This window comes from Populus trichocarpa, chromosome 18, assembly GCF_000002775.5.
Source record: "Populus trichocarpa isolate Nisqually-1 chromosome 18, P.trichocarpa_v4.1, whole genome shotgun sequence".
Taxonomy (NCBI): Eukaryota; Viridiplantae; Streptophyta; class Magnoliopsida; order Malpighiales; family Salicaceae; genus Populus; species Populus trichocarpa.
Genome location: NC_037302.2, coordinates 15,475,847 through 15,500,925, shown reverse-complemented (window position 1 = coordinate 15,500,925; position 25,079 = coordinate 15,475,847). Strand labels below are relative to the sequence as shown.

At 37.8% G+C, this 25,079-nt stretch overlaps 3 protein-coding genes across 7 annotated transcripts in view; all 3 read right to left on the bottom strand.

Annotated features, from left to right (window-relative positions):
* The window catches only part of LOC18110954 (uncharacterized), a 34,050-nt gene extending 33,176 nt beyond the window's left edge, over positions 1 to 874 (bottom strand). For all 4 annotated transcript variants that reach the window (XR_008058137.1, XR_008058138.1, XR_008058136.1 and 1 more), the window contains exons 1-3: positions 707 to 874; positions 353 to 447; positions 57 to 157 (exon numbers count right to left, since the gene is read on the bottom strand). The gene's annotated coding sequence lies outside the window, so the exon portion shown is untranslated. The remainder of the gene's footprint in view (positions 1 to 56; positions 158 to 352; positions 448 to 706) is intronic.
* LOC112325466 (probable disease resistance protein At4g27220) overlaps positions 1 to 25,079 on the bottom strand; it is a 210,283-nt gene that overhangs the window by 156,491 nt on the left and 28,713 nt on the right. The window lies entirely within an intron of this gene.
* LOC18110937 (probable disease resistance protein At4g27220) lies at positions 2,938 to 15,837 on the bottom strand. The gene is made up of 9 exons (XM_024592027.2): positions 15,787 to 15,837; positions 15,156 to 15,212; positions 14,083 to 14,277; positions 7,081 to 9,874; positions 6,738 to 7,021; positions 3,818 to 3,949; positions 3,275 to 3,505; positions 3,109 to 3,228; positions 2,938 to 3,050 (listed from the first exon to the last, which is right to left on the bottom strand). Coding segments are annotated over exons 2-9 (3,870 nt in total). The 5' UTR covers positions 15,157 to 15,212; positions 15,787 to 15,837.

The following is a 25,079-nucleotide window of genomic DNA, read 5'->3' as shown; positions in this document are numbered from 1 at the left end:
ATAAATCTCTGAAACAGAACTAAGCAAAGGAAAAGGCTGCGTATATATGTATATACCTTCTGGTCTGATAATCTGATATTGTCTCTTCAAAAGAATGCCCTTGCAGCTGTGTGACAGAGATGATAATTGAAGTTGGTAGCAATACAAGCTGTGAGAACTGAACAACAATTTCAGCTTTGAAAAACAGAAACAATATTCATGTAATATTTTTCCTAGAGAAATAAAAGAGAGATCAATCCAGTATTGTTTAATTTGTGCAAGGGAAATTATTTTTTACGAGTAAGAAAATGAAAATTTTGAAGAAATCATTACTTTTTAAACAAGTAAGAAAAGGAAAAGACTGCATGCATACCTCGATCGTACGGAGCAGTACCCTTCAAAGAAAGAAGCCCAGAAGCGAAGGGACCAAGTACAAATTCTACAGTTCGTCAACAACCAGCAAACATCCTATCCATAAGTGTGTTACGGAATAAACTGAAGCTGTAAAACAAAGCATGTATAATTAAATCAATCATTAGGAACAAGTTCTACAACTTGGTCAACGATTTTAATATAACTAAATAGATACTTTTATTTGGAAGAATCAAAACAAATATGTTTACAGACAAGAAAAGAAAGTAGAATTTATAGTATGAGTCGAGTTCAATTATTGATTAAGCAACTTATATAATTAGTGGTAGAAACAAGAAAAGAAAGTAGAATTTACCTTGGAAGGAAGAAAGACGTTGAACTCCAGGTGAGATGATTCAATCAGAAAAAGGCAGCACTGATCATCAGAAAGGTTTAATAAATTTGGTGAGGGAATTTAGGAAATCAATGGTATACTAAGAGATCTCTTTTATTGGAAATCAATAGTATCTATTAAAGTCATTGCGATCTGAGGATTGAGGGTCGTGCTTCAGCGGTATGTGGGGGCTTGTATTTTTCTGCCGTCTCAAGTTCGACTCTTTCTGCTTACCCTGTCATTCTTGTGCTTTACTTGTTTATTGAGCTTGCAGAGTATTCAATGAACCGTGAGAAATACTCATGGTGCGAGCTTGAAACCCCACGAAAGAAAAAAAAAAAAAAAAGTCCTTGCGATTTGGAAGCAACTTTATCAAAGTCGTAAAGGCATATCTTTTTCTTTGGAGAAAACAATTTTTGGCAGGAAGCTACAACTTTGCCGATGGTAAGCAAGCTGTCCCACCGTTTTCAATGATTAGCTTCCAGCTGATAATAATATAAATTATATATTAAAATAAATAATCAATCAAATTTAAATTTTATTATTTTTATTTATTTAATAAAATTAAATATAAAATAGTATAGGGTTGTAAGTTTTAAATTCAAATTTTTTTATAATAATACGTAGTCTCCACTCTTTAATATAATAATACATGGTAATCAAGATATAGTCTTTAATATAATAATTATCCATAATCATGATCAATTTTATATTAATAATTTAAATATTTATATTACTTCTATAACATATAAAATATTATTCACTCATCTTACTTAGTTTCTCAAGTTCTTTTCCCTTTCTTCCTCCTCATCTTCTTCTTTCTTTTTTTTTCTCTTTCTTCTCGGTTCTCTCTCTAAAATCAGCTTTCTCTTTCTTTATCTTTTTTTTTCTATTTATATTTATCAAGCTTTTATTCAATTACCTTAATGCTTTTCATCCATTTACACCTATTTTAAGTCTTCAACGGCATTGTTGTCTTTTCTTATTTATTTTCTCTTTTTTTTTTCAAAACATCACCGGTGCTGCCAAAGACATTTATCTCATCACTACCATATGAAGAAGGAATAATGTTCTGCTAAATGTTGAAAATACGAAGAAGGATTCGGATATATAAATATTTACTCATGAAAAAAAGAGAAAAATGGAAATTCTAGTTAAAATCAACTTATAGGTACTGTCGCACGTCACCCGCGCGTCGTCGCGGCGAAGATTCCACTTCAATCTAAATGTGATGTGTGTCCCTATTTATCTATCTTTATTTGGCCAATATGAGGGATAAGAAAATCTAGTCTTTTATTGGTAGAAAATGGAATGGGAGTCGCCACCTAGTATTTTGGTCACTAGGAACCCTAACTGGTCTCAGAGATCGGGTACGGGGGCTGGTTGCGTAAAGGGAAGGTATTAGCACCCCAAATACGCCCTACCTAAGGTAAGCTGCATCGTTTTATTGTCTGATAAAATTTAAGGTGTTTTCGTGTTTTCCTAGTTGTTGGTCTGTCTATGGTTCAAGAAAAATCCTCCTCAGTAAGAAGGTCTTTATCTTCTCGGGTAAAGTCCTAACCGTTCTAATGTCTATACCAAAACTTTATTATTAATATTTAGGAATACGTTTTACGTATAAATTCGTAATCCCAAATACTAAAAGAAAACAAAAGATTTTTTAGAATTTTTGAAATATTGGCCTAGTTCTCATGGCTTAAATAAACTGGTTATTAAAGCCAAAATGCATGCTAATACATATATTGTTTTGAAATTTCCTTTGTTGTGTGAAAATATGATGTTAGAATATTTATATATATATATTGGAGAGACTAGGCCGTATGCATGAAAACAAAACATTTTTTTTGTAATTATGTATTTTTTGATGTTTTGACGAAAATCGGGTATTTTAATACCGGATTTGTATATTTACCGTATAAAAATACAAACCGACATTGATCAAAATACAGTAATAAAATTACAACAAAATCGCATATTTTTTTAAATGATTTTTGAAGAACCCTTTTTTATTTTTTTTGTTTTAAAACATGTATACATATATAAATAATACAAAACAATATAATATATAATATATAATATTAAATGGGCTGGGCTGGTCCGGCCCAACCAACTGGGCCGAACTCAGCCCAAAATGGATTGGGCCGATCTCGGCCCAAAAAACTGATATTCTCCTCTGGGCCAGACCCGGCCCAGAAGGCAGGGCTGGGCCAGGATCAGCCTGGCCCATCAAACAAGACTAGCTGGGCCAGAACAGGTCTGGCCCAGCACAAGAAACCAACGGGGGGAATTATTTTCCCCCCATCCTCCTGCATGCAGAACGAATGTTCTGCATGCAGAAGGAAACGCAGGTCACAGAAATAATATGAGGGGGAAGGAAAGTTTACCTGGCGCGGAGGAGGCGGTGGCGCTGGTGGTACTGCTGCTGCCGGAGGCGGTGCTGTGGCGGAGGCTGGTGGCTTCACTGGCGTGCACTGGTCCCGGCTGGAAGAAGAAGGAGCCGATTCCTGCAGAGGAGAAGGAAGAGAGCTTTTTGGGTTAACCGGTTGCAACCTTTGCTGTCTGTGTGGAGGCTGTCGCTGCTGAGGAGATGATGGGGACGGCTCTGCGGTGGAGGAACTCGGCTGCTGTTATAGGGTTCTCCAGGTGTGGCTGGCGGCTTGAAGGGAAATGGGGCTGCTGTGATTTGGCCGGGGAAGGAGGCCGATGGAAGGGAACAGCTGGGATGGAGAGGGACGTTACTGCTGCTGTTCAGCCGCTGCTGGGGCCGAATGGAGGAGAGACCTGGCGATGGAAATGAGGGAGTGAGGGGAGACTGTTCTGTCAAAGAGAAGGGCGAGTGAAAGGGAGATGGGGGAATGCAGAGGAGGCTGCTCCGGTTTGGGAAAAGAAGCTGGAAATGAGGGCTGGTTACAGGAAACCGGGCAGGAAAGCTTATTTTGTGCCAACTTTGAGCTCCCCGTTGCCAACCGTTTGAGCATGAAAATTGATCCTATTTGTAAGGCCGGACAGAGGGTAATCTCGTCTTCAATGGGAAAAACATCCCAGCCCTTGATTCGCCTTGAGTAATTCAAACCGTTGGTTCAAAGTGTGCACCTCGAACTGCCAAATTTGCAGACTGCCCGAGGTGCACGATTTGGGCCAAAAAACGGAGCTGTTCCAAACCTTTTTGGACATGTCGGTGCATGCTTTGTCGGATTTGGGGGCCAAACGAGGCAACAAACACGCCTGGAAGTCGGCCACTCGGGCAGCTCGGCGGGGAAGATAGTGAACAGTACTGGGCGACGCGTCGCCTGCCTCTTCTCTTTTTTTTTTTTTTTTTTTTTTAAAAAAAGTGCAAAACGGTGCCGTTTTGATAAAAATAGGGATTTCTTTGCCAATTTTCAATTTAGTCCTCCGACTTTCAATTTCGTTCAATATTATTCCCTAATTGACCCTAAAACTTCTGATTTGATGCAATTTAGTCCCGGCATAACTTCTTCTTCGGCCCCAGAGTTACGCGCCTTTTGCAATATGGTCCTTGGTCTCGGATTTATGCAATTTCATCCCTAATTGACCATTAAACTTTCAATTTCTTCAATTTGGCCCCCGGATTGTGTTAATTGCAGCCCCTATACTTGCGCGCCTTTTCCAATTTGGTCCTTGGTTTCGGATTTTCTCAATTAAGCCCCCAATTGGCCCTTAAACTTCAATATTTATGCGATTAGGCCCCTGATTTGACCTAATAAATTCCTAAAAAATATATTTTGGCCCCAGAACTTAAATTTCTTCTAATTAAAGCCCAAATTGACTTAAAAATCAATTTTTCTTACAATCAAATCTCCTATAAATTCATTTAAAAATCCAATTAAGTCCATAAACATCCAAATTTGGGCTTTTCTCCTCAAATTTCAAATTTCCCTTCTCAACAGGGCTCTCCTCCTTCAAGAATATACTATCAAAAATCCAATCTTTGTATTTTTAACCTCATTGACCAATTTTCCAACCATCTTCTGAGCGCTTCTGCCTCCTGTTATTTTTCTAACCTCCTTTGGCTATATATTTATATATATATTTTGTGGGGACCCAAAAATGGGTTACAACAGGTACTGTGAAACAGAAATGTATTTTGTCCAAACTAAAAGAAACCAATGTTGCATTTATAGAAGTTCATTGATTTCTAGAAGCAGGACATGGACAGTTTTGTTTTAGACATGAATGTACTTTACTTCTGCAACATTTAAGGGAGAAAATGAAGTCTCAAGTGATTATATTGACACAAGATGTTAAATTCATAAGTAATGGCCAGAAAATAGTATGAGAAATGGAAAAATTTCTTGAATATGTTATAACAAATTAATATTTGAGTAATGATTCACAGTTTGATTAGTTGTTAGAACCTTAATATTACAATGTGATGTTTTGCAATGAGCATTAAACCGAGACTAGCATGCATCAAATGTTTTACAAATGTTTTCCAATCAGCATTAAACAAAGAATGAAGGAGAATTTTAGAGAGTATAAGCTTCCTCAGTCAAGAAGGTAAACAAACTCCTCCTTTGGCCTGTAGTTTGTGTTGCTCTTACCACTGACAGTTTCCAAAGCAATAACTCCAAAGACATTTATTTCTTGAACTCCAAAAGAAATGCTTCTGATGAATGGAAGAAATAAACTCAACAAATAGAGCACGGGACAGGCAATTGTACACAAGCTTTAATTGGTTTCCTTCAACAATGAAAAGTTCCCACCTCAAACTCATGGCTAAGAATTAATAATTTGCTCTGCTTTCTTTGTTTTCTGTTCTACATTTAAAACCTAAGCAATTTTATGGAGAACATTTGACCTCTTGCTAAAGCTATTTTTCTACCGCAAACTTATAGAGTGTAGTGAGGACAGATGAGAGAAACCATCAAACATTCAGTTACCTTGTAAACAGAAGCAAAAACACCCTAATGACAAAATCAAACAGTTACATCTATGAGGTTCTTGAATTAGGATTTGTTTTTTATTTTTTTATGGAAATTAACTTTTGAAACATGAAATCTTTGGGTTGCAGCGGAACTTCAAGTTGAAAAATAAATCTGGCGGAAATCGACATGCACATTCTTGTTTCTTTCCAGAAGCCATTGAAGAACAGATCTAGTGAGCTTGTTTCCTGTCAAGTACGTTGACAAATTAAAAGGGGTTGTACGTTAGAACCTTAATATTCACAATTCGAATATTTTGATTCACAATCGTTTGGTAAATCAGCATTAATTCATAGAAATGTGAGAAACTCTGCTCATAAGTTATAATCTCAAAGCATTAATTCATAGAAATGTGAGAACTTGTCGATCAAACACACACACACACACACACACATTAAGGGCTCAAGAATGATATTATATTACACTCTATCAGTTCTTGTAGGCCTACAATATTAGGGAAACTCCTGCATGGTGGGAGACACGTCTCCACTTTAAAACAACTACTGCAATACTAGCTGAACCTAGGAAATGCCTTGGCAAGTCAGAACCTACTACAGTGTGATGTTTTGCAATGAGCGTTAACCGAGACTAGCATCAAATGTTTTACAAATGTTTTCCAATCAGCATTAAACAAAGAATGAAAGAGAGTTTTAGAGAGTATAAGCTTCCTCAGTCAAACCTCTAGCTATGCCTAGACAAATTTTCTGCCTGGTAGGCCAATCCATTTCAATCTAAACATTTCATCCTTCACTGTAAATAATGGAAGATAAAAGACATCCTACAAAAATCCAATTAAGTGGACACATAGCTTAAGGTTAATTCATTAAAATCCAATTAAAACAACAATGCTTACTTTTAATTTAATATTATATTAACGGCAGCGTCGTCACTTATCCTACAAAAACCTTACAAAGGGAAGAAGCACATCCTTAGCGTTAGGATGCTCCCACTCCACTACTGACTCCCACCATTCTTTTGGTTCTATATACATTCTTTTAAGAGAGGGGGAGGAGATGGCTGACCATTTTCAAGCAATGGAAGACAAATTCCCATCCTCTTCAGCTTCTCACATTCTATAATCCAAATTACCTCGAGAGAATCGCAAATCAGTTTTGCATTGCAAATACTTTTCAGTTCTGGTAATCCAACCAAGTGCAGAAGTCTTAACTTGGGGAGTTTGAATTCATTGTTCCTGCTTTCTTCACCCATAACCCCTTCTTCATCTGATCTTGTTCCAACTATTATCTCCATTTTCTCACATTCTTCAACTGTAATCTCTTCCAGGTTTGCAAGGCTTGGCAGCAAGACAAGAGGGAACAACTTCTTCATGCTCTTACAGCCAGAACAATTAAACCTTTAAGACCAGAAAATATACCTTTGTAAGATGGCAAAGGTAGTGGAGCAGAGCAGTACCAAGAAGATGAAACCAAGCTCTCCATGCTATTGCAACTACTAATATAGATATACTCCAGATCAGTTGCATACTTTATTAGAGAGGAAACATTGCATAAGCTTTTTGCATCATCACATTCATCAATGGTCAGTTGTTGAATGTCCTCTGGGAACATGTCCCGAAAATCTCCGTCTCTGTTGATACTCAATTTACTCAAAACAATTACTTTATTTTTGTCATGTTCATAATGATTGTGATGTAGCAGTCCTACAGCAATTCTGTATTTTTTTAGCAATCGGGTCTTATCTTGAGAATTGAGATACTCCACAAAGTCAGAGCAACCTTCAAAATGGCATTCCAAAGTTTCCAACTTCCTCAAGCATCCCACATCCTTTCCTTTAACTGTTATTGGAGAATATAATGGAAATATAAAACGATTGTCAACAACCGAATCCTCCAGTAACACAAAGACTTGCAGGTGAGAGAGTTTAGGTAACAACCCACTAGGAAACTCCTTTTCACCACATCCATCCATTATAAGATAACTCAGGTTGCATAGACATTCCATGCCTTGAGGCATCTTTTCAAGTGCCAAAGAACCAGAGAGATCTAACCTCTTCAGTGCCCTGAGCTTTTCTAATGACGGTACATGCCTTAACATTTTACAACCAATGAGCAGTAATGCAGTGAGATTCACCAATTCAGAGACAGAATCGGGCGGTTTTGTGATACCTGTATAAGACAGATCAAGAACCTTGAGCTCATGCAATTGCTCAAAAAATGAATCTGCAATAAGCACCAGTTGATTTCCGCACAACAATAGAGTTGAAAGACTGGGACACCTTGGTGAATGGCCGGAAGGAATTTTTTCAATTTGGTTATGCATCAGTGAAACTCTCATAAGATTCTCTGTCCACTCCTCTGCACCTGGCAATTCTCTTAACTGTTCACCTGCTTTAACCATGCATTGAGAGTTCTCTTGCTGTATTTGGATGGCCATGTCCCTAATCAAGTCATGCATCTTGACATATCTTTCATCATCACCCCATTTCTCAGCACTTTCCAATAGGCAGACTCTTTCAAGTTTATTCAGCATCGAGTGGCCTTTGTTAAATTCTGCCTCCCTACTCTTCAGCCCTTTTATCACTCCCTCGTCAATCAAATAAGCTATCAAATGCTCTCTAGGGATCATGAAGTCTTCCGGGAATAATGCACAGTACAAGAAACATTGTTGCAGTGCTGACTCCTTTAAGTGCATATAACTAAATCTTAATATTTGGAATACCTCCTCATCCATGCCCTCCTGCCGAACTCTTGATTGTTTCAGTTCCTCTAAAGCATTCCTCCACTCACATATATCATCCACTCCCCTCATGGTTCCGGCCATTGTTTTAATTCCTAGAGGCAAACCAGCACATTCTCTTGCCATAGATTTTGCAATTTCTTCCACTTCTGAAGGAATACGTCCAAGTATCTTTGTGAACAGAGCCCAAGCTTCTTCCATTGAAAGAGGCTCCACTTTGATTGTCTCCTGGCAGACCATTCGCTGACAAACTTCAAATGATCGAGTTGTAAGAATTAGTTTGCATCCCTTCACTTGGATAGGAATTCCCACCACATCAAAATCAAAACAGTTCCACAAATCATCTAAAATGAGAAGCCACCGTTGTTTCTCAATTAATGCTTTTGACATTTTGGCAGCCCTTTTCCTCTCGTTGTCTTCATTTGAAAGATCTAAACGAATGTCTCTTGCAATAAGATTCTGCAATTTATAAACACTAAAATCCTGCGATACCGTGATCCAGTGAACATGAGGAAAAGTGCCAGGTTCTTGTAGAAGATGATTGTAGATATGTGTGAGCAATGTTGTTTTGCCCAAACCCCCCATCCCGTAAATGCCAATACTTGATGAGGCTTCATCATTCATTATCCACGACCAGATAGCATTCTTATTATTTTCAAACTCTCCACCTGTTAGTTCTTCAGTTAGAAACACATCTCGTCCGCTGTCATCGCCATTACGTTGAAGAGCTTCACGAGAGCTATGTCTCACAACAGGCTGCCCAGGGTCTCCAACCATGTTGACTAGTGGAGTACGGAGTTGATCATGATATCTTCCATGGGTAAGACATGGTGGATCAGTTGGTTGGGAAGAATCTTCTTGAAGCTCATCGTGATTAACAAGTGGCCTCTCATGAGAACTACCTCTTACAACTGGCTGCCCAGTTACTCTCTCCAGATGTTGCCTTTGTGGTGCCACATTGTCGACTTCAACATGTAAGATAGTAGGTAATGGATCTCCTGGAGTCTCATTTGTGTTGCCTGTAAGCCCTCCAGAAGAGCTAGATCCTGCACCAGGCTGCACAACTCCTCCAGTCCCATTCTCTATATCATCCTCCATTACATTATTGATCTCTTCCAAAAATCTTTCAAGTGCTTGACCCATTGTACCTGGTGCTTGTATCCTTCCTGCATCTCCTGCCAAATTGTCGACTTCATTGTTTTGTTCTTGTGGAGTGGTTAAAATGGAATTTTCATTAAAATTGCTTGAACTTGCTATGGTTTTATGTCTTTTGTTGCCACCATGCACAGCTTGAAAAGCTGCTTCTTGAACGTCTTCAGGCACTTTGTCACAAATTGCAACACCACGCCCTCTGACTTGAGACAAATGCAATTTGATCCTCGAAACGGAAGTAGCAGCAGCAAATTTATAGCCACAAAATGTACAGTTGAAAGGACCATCATCCAGCTTCTCAACAAAATCCCAAAATGGATCCCTCTGTCTAGCCATTTTCACCGCTTTCTTCTTTGGCCCTTCAAACATCAAATAAAAAATTGTCGACTTCATTGTTTTGTTCTTGTGGAGTGGTTGAAATGGCATTATCATTAAAATTGCTTGAACTTGCTATGCCTTTACGTCTTTTGTTGCCACCATGCACAGCTTGAAAAGCTGCTTCTTGAACGTCTTCAGGCACTTGTCTACAAATTGCAACACCACGCCCTTGGACTCCTGACAAATGCCATTTGATCCTCGTAATGGAAGTAGCAGCAGCATATTTATAGCCACAAAATGTACAGTTGAAACGACCACCATCCAACTTCCCAACAAAATCCCAAAATGGATCATTCTGTCTAGCCATTTTCACCGCTTTCTTCTTTGGCCCTTCAAACATCAAATAAAAAATTGTCAAAAGTAAGGCATAAAAATGGATGTTGAATTAATTGGAAAATAAGAACTCAATCTTAAAATGAAAATTTAGAGGAAATCATTATTTTTTAAATAATTAAGCAAAGGAAACACTACAAGATTTAACAGTTTTACCGACGGAATTTTTCCGTCGGCGTAAGACACATATTCCGTCGGTAATTAATTTACCGATGGAATCACCGACGGAAATGCTCCGTTGGTGAATCTTTCGTCGGTAATTTTTTGTCCGTTGGTAAATCCATTGGTAATAAAAAAATAAATTTATCCGCTTCATTTCGTCGGTATATCCCTCGGTAATAATATTTTTTTATTATCAACGGATTTACCGATGGAATTACCGATGGAATTTTCGTCGGTAATTCCGTCGGTAATTATTTAAAAACATTTTAAAAAAATTCATTTTATAAAATTATAAAATAATTAAATTAACATAAATTAACACTGTATAATATATACTCAAAATGCTTGGAAAAAAGAATAAGAAAATCAACTCAAACAAATTTGCAACAAATAAATTCAACTAAAAAAATTCATATGAAAAAAATGAAGTTGCAATTGCTAAAAATTTAAAAATCGTATAAATAAATCTACTAAAAATTGATCTCATATGAAAAAAAATCTCACAACAACATTTATACAATTATTAAGAACAAAAACAATTAAAAATAAAATAAAAAACAAATATAGTGAAAAAAATCATGAAAAAAGAAGAAAAAAGAAAAATCTTACCTTAATATAGTTGCAAGTGAAGCTAAGGAGAGAAAAAAAAATTTCGTTAAGCATATTAATTAAAAAAAAAACTAAGAGGATAAAAGAAGAAAGAAGAAGAAGACATACCCAAGCATGGAGGTAAAGAGAAGGAGATGAGGAGAGAAAAGAAGAGAAAGAAATAGATAAGAAATGATGTTTTTTACATATAGTGAAGAAGAAGAAGACGACATACCTTAATGATGTTTTTTACATATAGTGAAGAAGAAGAAGAACAAGAAGAAGTAGAAGAAGAAGAAGAAGAATAAGAATAAGAAATGGGTCTCTCTCTTGTGAAATAAGGAGATTCAGGTTTTTTATTGGGGCGCGTTACTGACGTATTTACCGACGGATAATTGAATATTAATATTTTTTAATTATTCCATCTGTAATTCCATCGGTAATATTTAATTTAAAATTTTAATTTCGTAAAAAGTTTTCAGAAACCGCCAAAACATTACCGACAATTTTTCAATCCGTCGGTGATTCCGTCTGTAATATTTAAATGAAAATTTTAAATTAATTGAATTTTTTCAGAAAACCGCCAAATAATACCGACGGCTTTTCAATCCGTCGGTGATTTTGTCCGTAAAGAACAACAATTAACAGTGCAATTGGAAAGTGAACAGTTCTAGAGCTCTCTGGAAAATATCGACGGAAAATTCTGTCGGCGATTCCCTTTGTAATTGACATGATGAATAGTGTTCACAGTTTACCAACAAATTTACCGACGGAATTACCGACGGAATTTATTCCGTCGGTAATTCCGTTGGTAAAAATGACACGTCATTATTTTTTTTTGCTTTGTTTTAATTTTTTTTCCCACGGTAATTCCCTCGGTATATACCGAGAGAATATTTCCGTCGGTAAAATCCCTCGAAAATTTACCGACGAAAATATTCCCTCGGTATTTCCGTTTGTATTTATCAATTTTCTGGTAGTGAAAAGAGTGCATACATCAATCTTACAAAGCAATGCCCTTCAAAGAAAGAAGCCTAGAAGCAAAGGCAGCAAGAACAAATCCTACAGTTTGTCAACAACTAGAAAATTGTTAGTTATTAAACTTATTTATCAAGATTAAGTGTATTGAAGTTAGTTCAATGAATAATCATCCATGTTAGAAATACTATGAATCTAGAAATACTATGAATCTAGAGTAAGTATTGAAGAGTATAATATTAATAAGGTACTTTAAAGATTGTAAAAGACATTTTATAATGTCTATATATATTGTATGGATTTGATAATGAAAGGTGTGAGAGTACCATTGTTTAATGTATTGTATTCCATCAAATTGTGTGAGTAGTGATCCCTTCTCTGTTCTATCATTGTTTTTCCAACAAAAACATCCTAGCCTTAAGTGTGTTAACAAAATAAACTGAATCTGTATAATTAAATCAATCATTACAAATTCTAAAATTAAATAGGCAGGCACTTAATGATATATTTTCCTACATAGATGTTATTTAAGCAGATTAAAAATTAAAACAAATATTGAATAATTTAAATAATTGTCAGAAAAGCAATTTAGAAGAAAAATTTAGAAGAAATTCTACTTGTTTTTAAGATAAGTAGTCGAAGTTGATGGCAATATGAACATGTAAGAACAAAGCTATGATATGAGTTTTGAGTTCTAAAATAGATTAGAGTAGGATTTACCTTGCAAGCAAGAAAGATACAGATCAAGAACTCAAAGAGAGGTTATTCGATTCAATCAGAAAAAGGAAGCACAGATCACGAGAAAGGTTTAAGAAATTTGGTGAGGGAAATTAGGAAATCAATGGTATACTGAGAGATCTCTCTCTTAGTGGAAGACTAGCTATTAAAAAATTCACTGCAATTTGGAAGCAACTTTATGTTGTTTTCTTTGGAGAAGTCAATAGATATTGGTAAACAGCAAGTTTATTTTCTGTATGCAAAGACTAGTCTCACTGCCTCCTGGAAACCACCAATGTCACTCTCATGAATCACTTTCTGCTTTATTTATTCACACAAACTATTCAACGTGTTCATATTACACTGCTTCAAATCCTTGAGTCTACTGTTGTTAGATATCAAAATGTGAATCTTTCTGTGGTTTTGGAGTTCGATCTAATTAAGATTATAATTGAAGGGTGAACGAAGAAACCCACACAAGATCACAGATCGTGATCGTCAAGTTGGATGTCAACACGCCAATAAACAAGACATGAAAGCTAAGGTAGGACAAGTGCTCGTTCGAGAATCACCAGTTTGGCCGTCGCTGTGACTTTACTTTTATGGATAGCTGTGACTTTTAAATGTTCTGTGATATTTTAAAAACTAATATCTCAGCCCATTCCATGTTTTATTTCCAGAAGCTATAAACTTTTTAGAAATCATATTCACAGCTGAAAGTGATAGCCAAACTTTTCCAAAAAGGCCTTTATTCTCCAAAGCAAATATTCTATGAATTGAATTAAATGAAAGGTTACTCTTAGAGGACATGGCAAACTACATAATAAATACACTTCGACAAAAGGCTCGGGCAGTATAATTGAATGGAAGAGCCACCCCTAACTGCATGCGCAAAAAAAAACAATACACTCATTGCCATGCTTATGCAGTATGACGTGTATTTGTCCAGGTAATCATGGGATGGTAGAAATTTCATATTGCATCCTTTAACTTTAAATTTGCCTGAATCAATGACAGAACTGGGATCATCAGCTTGTGTTGAATTTCATATTAAATATCTTGATCTCCTGATGTCTTAAGCAAGGTGTTCCAAGTAGTCAGGAGAGCATGGATACAGATGATTTATTTTTTCATCCATCCTGCTGCCAAGAGATTAACTTAAATTCTTTGATTTATTTAAGAAATAAAACCATTTAAAGTCCAATATTATTCCTGCATACATCACAAAGCTGGTATAAGATCACGATATATAGGTAATAACCCGATTAAGAATCCTCCAATCTGCGTTGAGAAGACAGAGAAGGAGAGGGAGGGAGCGAGAGAAAGACTGAGAGAAGAGAGGGAATCCACAGCAGGAATTAACAATTGTTCTCATTCATATTTTGCTTGCCCATTCTGTTACAACTCCCACTATATATAGGCACAGCAGAAGATGGTGCTGACTTGACAACCTTCCCAGTAATGAGAATTACAATTGATTGAAACGGTCCGCATAAGTAACGGCTTAACAACAGCTTAGTATGGTGCGTTTTGTCTGTTGGGGATTCCGACTCCCCTAGCGCGGACCGGTGGTGTTCTGATAGTTGCTCATAGGAGGCTAAGCACACTGGGACACAATATTTAACATGGTTCGGCAAAACCGCCTACATTCACGGGAGAGATCAATATTATTAGAGATAGAGAAAGGATTACAACACAATACATGGAGGAGGAGGATCACTTCACTCAAACTCAACTCCCAGCTCTCTTGCTGCACTTGCAGCTGCTACCTTTGCAGCCCTTCACTTTCTCTCTTGGTTTCTCTACTGCACTCTCTACACTCTCTCTCTCTTTGCTCTCTCTCTCGGTGCCCTTTTATAGGCAACAATGGTGCCACAACTCCAGCTCTTCTTCAACAAAGGTGGCTGCACATGGGTTGCACCATTTTGTCAATGGTTGGTGCAACTACCATTGACAATGGCAACCCTCTCTTCTTAGGGTAGGTTGCATAAGTCATTGTCCATTAATGGCAAATCCCAACAATCACCCCCTTTGACATTTATATGGGCAATTGTCCTCTTGCTTCTTCAGCACAAGCTTGCATCCTGCAGCTCTTCCAAGTTTACTATTCTGAGAGCGTCTTTGGCCAAGTTTACAGGTACTTGCCACACCTTTCAATAACCAGAGTTACCAAAGCACAACTTTTCTCACACAAAATGATCACTACAACCAGATGGTCTGCCACTTCACATCTGAAGAGTGTTAACGCTTGTCTCTGGGACACAACATTCCCCTTCGAGCGTATCAACCATGCTCGGTCCGGAATGATTTATCAAGCCTTACAGCAAGGCTTACAACACCCCCTCAAACGGAAATTTCTATTCCCAAGTGTGACAGTCATTATCTGAGTATCTTAATATGATCACGAGCTCACCACTCTTCCAAGAGTCTACTCATCCAGGAGTTGTGTCTGCCCTCTGTTCCACCCTAGGAATCACGCCTTACTTCTCCATGAGTCTCTCGCTCTTAGTCCTAAGAGTCCAGGTAGCTCTTCACCTTTACCTATAGGGACAACCCATTAAAGGTTGATCCATATATGTCTTGATACTCTGAGTATTACAATGCCTTCACCGAGCTCACCACCTTGACAAGAGTCAACTTGTTCCAAGAACCTGCGCATGCCCTCTGCTCATTCCTAGCAGTCGCGTCTTAATGCTCCACAAGTCACCCATTTATTGTCCAAGGCAAATGTCTTCTAGCTCATTGATCTTTAGCATAGGGGCAATATCCATGAAAGTCAATCATGCATTTGTCTTCATACTCATCATAGCCACTTCATTGACTATACACCTGTCCACTTATATCCAGCCATCACATTGGCTCTGGGGCGTTCTGAACTTGGGCTCCTTTCATGGCCCGCACACCTTCTCTAAGGTGTCTTCGCCCGTTGTCATGGGGCGGGCTGATCTTGGGCTCATATCACGGCCCTCACACCTTCTCTCTAAGGTGTCTTCGCCTGTTGTCATAAGACGGTCTGAATTGGGGCTCCTATCATGGCCCTCACACCTTCTCTAAGGTGTCTTCGCCTGTTGCCATAAGGCGGTCTGAACTGGGGCTCCTATCATGGCCCTCACACCTTCTCTAAGGTGTCTTCGCCCGTTGTCATGGGGCGGTCTGAATTTGGGCTCATATTATAGCCCACACACCTTCTCTCTAAAGTGTCTTCGCCTGTTGTCATAAGACGGTCTAAACTGGGGCTCCTATCATGGCCCTTACACCTCCTCTAAGGTGTCTTCGCCTTTCATAGGCGGTCGCATCCTCCTTCAGCTGAGATGCTTCAAAGTGGCTCCACAATTCTCTACCACCATGTGGACTATGGGAGAGATAGCTGCCACTGATTACATAGAAAGAGAAAGTTGCGGTATACTCCTCGCAATCCTCCACCTCGATTTCTATGTTTGGAGCTTTTGCGCCTTTCTGCTTGACAACTCCACCTACACCAACTCTCTTTGGTGTCTTCGCCCTTCATCATAGGCGGTCGCCTTTTATCACAGGCATTTGCACCCCCTCAATTAGGTGCCTCTACAACAACTCTCTTTCCAACCTTGCATGCATTGGAAAGGTCTTCGCCTGTTGTCTTCATCAAGAGCACAAGAGACTTCCTGTTGTACACAACTTTTACACAGTCTCTGCTCTAAGCTTCATCTGGGAAAACTTCTTCTCCTTGCACTTGTTGTCTCATTACAGTACCTCGTTGAATCATAGGTACTTCTGCACAATCTCCGTGTGCCCTTGTGCAATTTTGGTTCTCCAGATTCTCCATATTCCTTGCTTATGTTTGACAGTAGCTCATCCTGTCACAACACCTGTCCAAGTCAAAATAGGGCGCCAATCTTTATCTCCTTGCTGTATTTCTCTTCCATTATCAGGGTCTTCATCAATTCTACCCTCGAGAAATCACAGTCACCGAATCTAACTTCTTTGGAGAAATCACCACTCCATCAGATCCTTGAACATACGGAACCCAACTGTTCCCTTGTGCCGTCATCTTGCTAGTCTTCAACCATTTCATTTTAAACTGCTATATATATGAAAATAGTACCGTATGGATAATCCTTCCACTAAGCAAGTTCCCAGGAAAGATTGAAGGGGTCACACTGGTCCCGCTTAAAACCCTATCTCATAGACAGAACTTCTTAGGCCATATCTATCCATCGTACTGTCTTTCCGTATATACAACCATTTGCTAGCTTTGTTGCGGCTTTCCTTTACAAGTGATCTGGAATATACTGGTTTAATACATGATTTCTCAACATCTGGCGAGATTACCAGTGCTTAGATTCGTCAAGATTGGTCTTTGTCAATTTTCACTCTACACCTGTAATTGTCCACATTATCGGGTGTCCAGAGTGTCCCAATTTTGCCTTCTCTCAAGGCAACTGAAAAAATTCTCCCCACTTAGCAATTCAACACACATAATTGGGCAAATGTGTGCGACTTCTTCTTCTTCATCTCCATCGACCACCATGATGACCTTTAGATGCCTCCTAATCGGGCAATCTCTTTTTGATAATTCACCACCACCATTTTCGGTTTCAAATCTCAATGATCAGACCGTACCATTGCATTCGGAACGATCAAATTAGCTGGAAACAAGTCTGAAATCATCCAAATCGCATTTCGGACGACTAAGATTTGATCAAAACAATTCTGGCCTGATTAACGGCCCAGATTCAATATCAAATCCGGTTGCACGTAAGATCAACTACACTCAATCCTATCCCTCAGCTCGCAGCTCGGCTCAAACTCGACTCGGCTCCACTAGGCGCGGCTCCACTCAGCTCAGCTTGCGGCTAATGACGTGGCAGGTGGGTCCCTCTGTGCTGATGTGTCAGATGACTGTGCGCTGACATGGCATGCTGACTGTGCGTGATGACATCATGCTTACATCAGGCTGACGTCATCCCTGGCATGCCTACTGTGCATGCTGATGTCACAATTACATCATGATGATGTCATCGATATCCGGGTCAGTCACATGGGTCGGGTCAACTGGTATTCGGGTCGGGTCAGCTCATCCGGGCGAAGAAGACGCGTGTGACGCGTGGCGCGTGGCCAGCAACCTCGCCGACGTGTGATGGCGCGTGGGGATGTTTCCGACGTCCGATTTCGATGCCGTTTTCGCCAGTGGCTTCGTCTCTTCCTCCTCTACATAGTGGTATGGTCAAAACATAATTTTGACAGCTTTCATGTTTTAGCAAAAATCAAACACCACTTTAAACCATGTGCTCTGATACCAATTGTTAGGGATTCCGACTCCCCTAGCGCGGACCGGTGGTGTTCTGATAGTTGCTCATAGGAGACTAAGCACACTGGGACACAATATTTAACGTAGTTCGGCAAAACCGCCAACATCCACGGGAGAGATCAATATTATTAGAGATAGAGAAAGGATTACAACACAATACATGGAGGAGGAGGATCACTTCACTCAAACTCAACTCCCAGCTCTCTTGCTGCACTTGCAGCTGCTGCAATGGCAGCAAGGCTGCTGCCCTTGCAGCCCTTCACTTTCGCTCTTGGTTTCTCTACTGCACTCTCTCTCTCTTTGCTCTCTCTCTCGGTGCCCTTTTATAGGCAACAATGGTGCCATAGCTCCATCTCTTCTTCAACAAAGGTGGCTGCACATGGGTTGCACCATTTTGTCAATGGTTGGTGCAACTACCATTGACAATGGCAACCCTCTCTTCTTAGGGTAGGTTGCACAAGTCATTGCCCATTAATGGCAAATCCCAACATTGTCATGAAATCAGTGGCAATTAAAAGTTATCCCTCCACCATTGTTAATTCCTGAGATATTACAGCATCCCTTCATGTGTTGAAATCTGAAGGCCTTTAAGATGGATCATTATTTCTTCTCAGAAAAAAAAAAAAGGGGAATATTTCTTATCCATAATTGAAGAAAACGTGTGCTGCACATTTTTTTGCGAAGGCAAAATGCATTTATCAGATCGAACATCTGCAATTATCATGACAGTTATGTTGCCGAGGAGCAATTCGGCTCGCTAATGACAGCATGGATTATCCTTGAAGAAACCAACACGCAGCCCTGCCACCACCAACCCATACACCAGATAGCTACTGAACATTGCGTTCTCCCCTGTTTTTCAGACTTGTGCGCATTGTTAAATACTCTGTTTATAGCCTTTAACCAATCTAGGAGAATCAACATACTAAAGAATTCATGACGGATAGATCTCTGGACACTTAGCTCCAGCAATAGCAATTTCCACATGCATATCAAATATTTTATAGCAAGTTTCTACACAGTAATTGTCAATAATCCTAAATCAATCATATGGATAGCAGAACATACCCCTCACTGTCTTGAGTATGGGACCTAAAACGGGTTTTGCGATTTGCCACTTGCGGGCTGGCCCTAGGCTGAAGCATCCTCTTGCGATGCTGGACTCAATAGTTAAATTCTTCTCTTTCCCTTTCAGTTGCAATTTCACCATCTGCACGTCCACCAGCAGATTCTTTTCCATATGCCTCCAAAACCTAGGTGCAGTATCAAGTTAGAAAGCACAAAATAAAAAGAAAAAAAGAAGAGGGAGTACCTGCATGAATGTGTTTCTAAATATAGAACTTCTCCCTTGTTCAAACGTGGAGAGGTATAGAGAGACTTTTTCAGACCCTTGTCAGCAACAATACTAATGCTGTATTTTATACTGATACCTTATGCAGGCATCAAAATTGAAACATTAATCATTTTACTGACAGATAAGTCAAGAAATACGAGAGTTAGTGTACAACAGCAGCAACAAGAAAATTGGAATGGTCACGAAATAGCAGTATGTTAATGACTTAGAACTAATAAATTAAATGAACTGATACATATTTTATTTGTCTTAGAAGCATGCACTATGTAATCATCCTTGGATAATACTGGCAATTAAAAGTTCTGACCCCAATGCGTCCTTGGAATTTCCCTAGACAATCAATATCTTGTGGTCAAACAAACAACAAATCAGTTGAAGTGATGGGGAGTCCACAGCTCAAAAGCCAAACGGATCTGCAAGTTACAGTGTGCCAGATGGGAAGCAATGTCAGAGCCCTCTCTAACAAGGAAGGAGATAGTTTTATCCATGCTAGCTGCGGACCCCAGTATTGAAGCATGTTATTTCTGGCCAAGTGATTTTCTTCGGAGTTTCTATCTTCATTAATTCATTAGACTCGAGGACTTAAAGCAGTGTAATGTGAACTCGTCGAATAAATAAAGCAGAAAGTGACTTAAACTTTGCATGGTGGTTTCCATGAGAGTAATCATGGCATACAGGACAAAGAAAGCAGAAGGGATTTGCACCTCTGTTTTATTTCTTTAGAGTAAAAAAACATAAAGTTGCCTGCAAATTGCAATGACTTTAATAGCTAGTCTTCCTCTAAGCCTAATTTCTTATTGATTCCCTAATTTCCCTCACCAAAACTCTTAAACCTTTCTCATGATCTGTGCTTCCTTATCATTCAAATCTAAACCTCCCAAAATTTTCAGATAAAGGCTAGTTAAATTCACGCAATCAAAGTAATAAGAATCAGACTGTATGAAGAAACCCTTATTCAGGCAATGTAAAAAGGTTTGAAACTTTTTAAGGAAGCTAATGGAAATTCCATTGGTTGTTAGAACCTTACTATTCACAACTCGAATATCTCGATTCATTGAAGATTACAAGCAACTCAAACACATAATTTATAACAGATGGTATGAGTCGGAATGCTGAGGCTAGAGTCCATGGAAGGCAGAATTTAAAACCTTTCCTTTGGCAAATCTTTCTATTCGAAACTCAAACCAATTATAAATTAAATTTTCATAATAGAAAGGGAAGTGACAACAGTGATTTCCATATTGTTGGGATTATTACTTTTTTTTTTTTTTAATCAAAGCCAGGAGATCTGGTAGTTGAAGATAGCTTATGTTTAATAACTTGGTATTTTTCATTTGTTTTAGAAGCATGCAGTATGTAGTCATCCTTGGATAATACTGGCAATTAAAAGTCCTGACTCCAATGCATCCTTAGAATTTTCCATCAGGTGAATGTATTCCCATCAGCTTAAAAATCAATCTCTGCCTTTTACTCCCAATACTTGCATATCCAAACCTGAAGGAAGAGGAGGAGGCGGAAGAGAGAGGGGGCAAAGAAAACGACACCGCCTTCTTCCTCTTCGAGGATGCGGGGTTTCTCGGTGCCTGGTTTCCAGAATTGCTGTGACATATTTTTTTTTTTAATTTTTGAATACAATAAATAAATAAATGTAAATCAGTTCAATATAATTCTTTCCCAATATTACAACTAATAATGATTTTTCTAAATATATTTACCAAGAAAATATGTAATAAGGCGATTGTGATGCAATTCTGATCCATCATAGGGAGATTCAGATTCCAAAATCAGACATTCTCACGGTACACAAATAACCATCTTTCGAAACAAATCTTGAATCTAGTGGGGAAAAAAAATATATCTTTAACAAAAAAAAATCCTAAAAATAAAATCACATATAAATTCTTCATTGTAAATTTTCATTTGTTTCAAATATTAGGGACCCAATTGATGAATTTTGTTTTACCTTGCTCTTCTTGATGATGTCTTGGCTGACGTTGTTTTTTCATATTAGCTGAAAATCCACCTGGAATCTAATATATGTATTAAGAGTTTGTTTTGGTAAAGTAATGCCAAGTGATCATTTTCAAAAGTATTTTTTAATTAATATTAAAATAATTATTTTATATTTTTTATTATTTATTTTTGATATTAGTATATTAAAACTATTAAAAATATATCTAACAAAAATAATTACTTTTTTACATTACTAATCAAAATAAGAATTTGGAAGCTGGAATAAGAAAAACTCAAGACAAAGAATTTTTATTTGTGTTTGGCTTGCATATGTGAACTATATATGCAACAAGTATTTACGAGTTGATTTGTGAAATTAGGGATAAATTAACTGCAATGTATTATTAAAATGGATCTATTTATTAAAGATAAGAAATCATCTCGATATATAACAAATTTGTTAAAAATTTAGAATTTGTTGTAATTACTTTGAATGACTTTTTTTTCTTTTCAGTTTAGGGTAATTTCACATGATCATCCACAAGATTATCATTTTATAGCTAATAATGTCAGCCTACGAGAATTCCAGCACGTGTAATGTTGATGAAGATTTTATTTAGGGGCTGTGAACTGGTAGGAAGCATAAGAAATTAAGGGTACCATTAGTCCAGCTTCTGTGCACTAATTTGGCCTCAGCATCGTCACCCGCTGCACCCATGGCTACTTGCAGTGGGAAGTGGTCTGGCCAAGGGTGAGCCATTTTTGGATGTGGTGCCTTCAACTCATAGTGATTCACATCTTCATGTCTGCACAAAAATGAACAAGGGAAAACTTCAACAACGATGATCAAAAGAGAAGACACCCATGGCTACTTGCAGTGGGCAGTGCACCCATGGCTACTTGCATGTTTTATGCTCTTGAAGTGTTGAATAGTGTCTCATTTCACTTGTTTGATGATAGTGCAATACCGTAATATTTAAGATTTTTCACATTCTAAGTTAAATCTTTTTTATTTATTTTGCTCGCGTAAACACATTAAACTTATAATCATGAGCATGAGCATAAAATTGAAATAATTAAACATAAAAAAAATAAAAATAAAGGTATGAAAACTAACCTCCAATAAATCAAATGTATAAAGATAAAAAAAAAATTAATTAAAAAAAAAGCCTAAAATATAGATAGATTCAACAAAATAGTGAGATTGATTTGTAAAAAAAATACAATAAAAAAATCTCATGAGCTAGGGACCAATCACATAGAAGACAAACTCTAAAAAATAAAAAAGCAAAATTATAAATTAACAAAATAATGAGGGATGAATTTGAAAAAAAATGTAATATAAAAGGCTTCAAAACAAAATAATAATAATAATAATAATAATAATAATAATAATAATAAGAATAATGACTAAATTTGATATAAAAATATTTTGAAATCAAATATTAAAAGAGTAAATTGAAAATAAAATTTAATTAGAAAAATAATTAAAAAATAGTAATTAAAAAAATGATAGGTATGAAATTGAAGAAAAAACTTTAAAAATAAAATAAAATATATAACAATTAAAAATATAAAAAATAAATTAAATACAAAAACCAAATAAAAGTACAATTTTACATTTTTGTAAGGAGAAGAGAGACAAAATAAAGAGGAGAAGATAAAAGATGTGGTAGAGGCCAAACCACACATCTGTCGCAGATGATGACGTCCTTCTTTGAACGCCATTAAAAATTTTTACACGATATAAAAATTTAAATATAAATTTAGATTGTAAAAATAAATAGTAAAATCATAAAATTATAAGAAATTTTTTTTTAAATACCATATATTTAATAATTCAAGAATCAATTTAAAATTAATTCAAAAAACTCATCCATGACAAACAAAAGTTTTGGTTGGAGAGTGTAGCATTTCTTGGGCATGTAGTGTCAAGGAATGGGATTGAGGTTGATCCTCAAAAGATTGAAGCAGTTAAGCAGTGGCTTAGGCCTACTTCGGCGACAGAGATTAGAAGTTTCTTAGGTTTGGCCGGCTACTATCGGAGGTTTGTGGAGAACTTTTCTCGGATTTCTGCATCATTGACTAAGTTGACGCAGAAAAATGTTAAGTTTCAGTGGTCTGAAGCTTGTGAGAAAAGTTTCTTAGAGTTGAAAGAGAGATTGACTACAGCGCTTGTTCTAGCAGTACCATCAGGTTCTGGTGGTTACACAGTGTACTGTGATGCTTCGAGAGTGGGTTTAGGATGTGTTCTAATGCAGCATGACAAGGTTATTGCCTATGCTTCACGGCAGCTGAAGAAGCATGAACAAAACTATCCTACACATGATTTAGAGATGGCGGCTGTAATTTTTGCCTTGAAGATTTGGAGGCACTACTTGTATGGTGAAACTTGTGAGATCTTCACAGATCACAAGAGTTTGAAGTACATCTTTCAGCAGAGGGATCTAAACATGAGACAAAGGAGATGGATGGAACTGCTGAAGGATTATGATTGTACCATACATTACCACCCGGGTAAGGCAAATGTAGTTGCCGATGCTTTGAGTAGAAAATCATCAGGGAGCTTAGCTCATATTCAGGAGGTACGAAGACCTCTGATTAGGGAGTTGCATGAGTTGGTGGATGAAGGAGTCAGATTTGATCTTAGTGAAGCTGGAGCAATGATTGCTCATTTTCAGGTTAAGTCAGATTTGTTTGATAAGATAAAAGCAGCTCAGAAGAAAGATGATTCACTACTCAGGATTAGAAATGAGGTTGAGCAGGGTAAGGCTGCAGGTTTTGTGATAGGTGATGATGATGTGCTGAGATATAGGGATAGGCTTTGTGTACCTGATGTAGATGATCTGAGGAGAGAATTGATGGTAGAGGCACATCAGACAGTTTACACAATGCATCCAGGTTCCACCAAGATGTATAAAGACCTTAAGGTGTGTTATTGGTGGAATAGGATGAAGGCTGATGTAGCAGACTTTGTTTCTAGGTGTTTGACCTGTCAGAGGGTAAAGGGTGAACACCAGAAACCTCCTGGATTGTTGCAACCATTGTTGATTCCAGAATGGAAGTGGGAAAGGATCACAATGGACTTTGTGACAGGATTGCCTAGGAGTCAGGAGGGTTATGATTCAATATGGGTGATTGTTGATAGGTTGACAAAATCAGCCCATTTTCTGCCAGTTAGGATTACTTATGGATATGCAAAGTTGGCAGAATTATTTATTAGTGAGATTGTACGGTTGCATGGAGTGCCAATCTCGATAGTGTCTGATAGAGGTCCACAGTTTACATCGCGGTTTTGGATGAAATTCCAAGAAGCTATGGGTACTAAAGTGCAGTTGAGTACAACTTTTCACCCTCAGACAGATGGTCAATCTGAGAGGACTATTCAGATCTTGGAGGATATGCTAAGGGCTTGTGTCATGGATTTTGGAGTTGGTTGGAGTAAGTTCCTACCATTAGTGGAATTTGCTTACAACAACAGTTATCAGGCTAGCATAGAGATGGCACCTTATGAGGCTTTGTATGGTCGGAAGTGTAGATCACCGGTTTGTTGGTTTGAGGTTGGTGAGAAGAGGCTAATGGGACCAGAGTTGATTCAGATTACCTCAGAGAAGATAGAGGTAATTAGAAATAAGCTTCAAACAGCTCAGAGCAGACAAAAGAGTTACGCAGATAAAAGAAGGCGTGACTTAGAGTTTTCAGTGGGTGACTGTGTGTTCTTAAAAGTATCACCGACAAAAGGAGTATTCAGGTTTGGGAAGAAAGGCAAGTTGAGTCCTCGGTTCATTGGACCGTATGAGATTCTGGAGAGAGT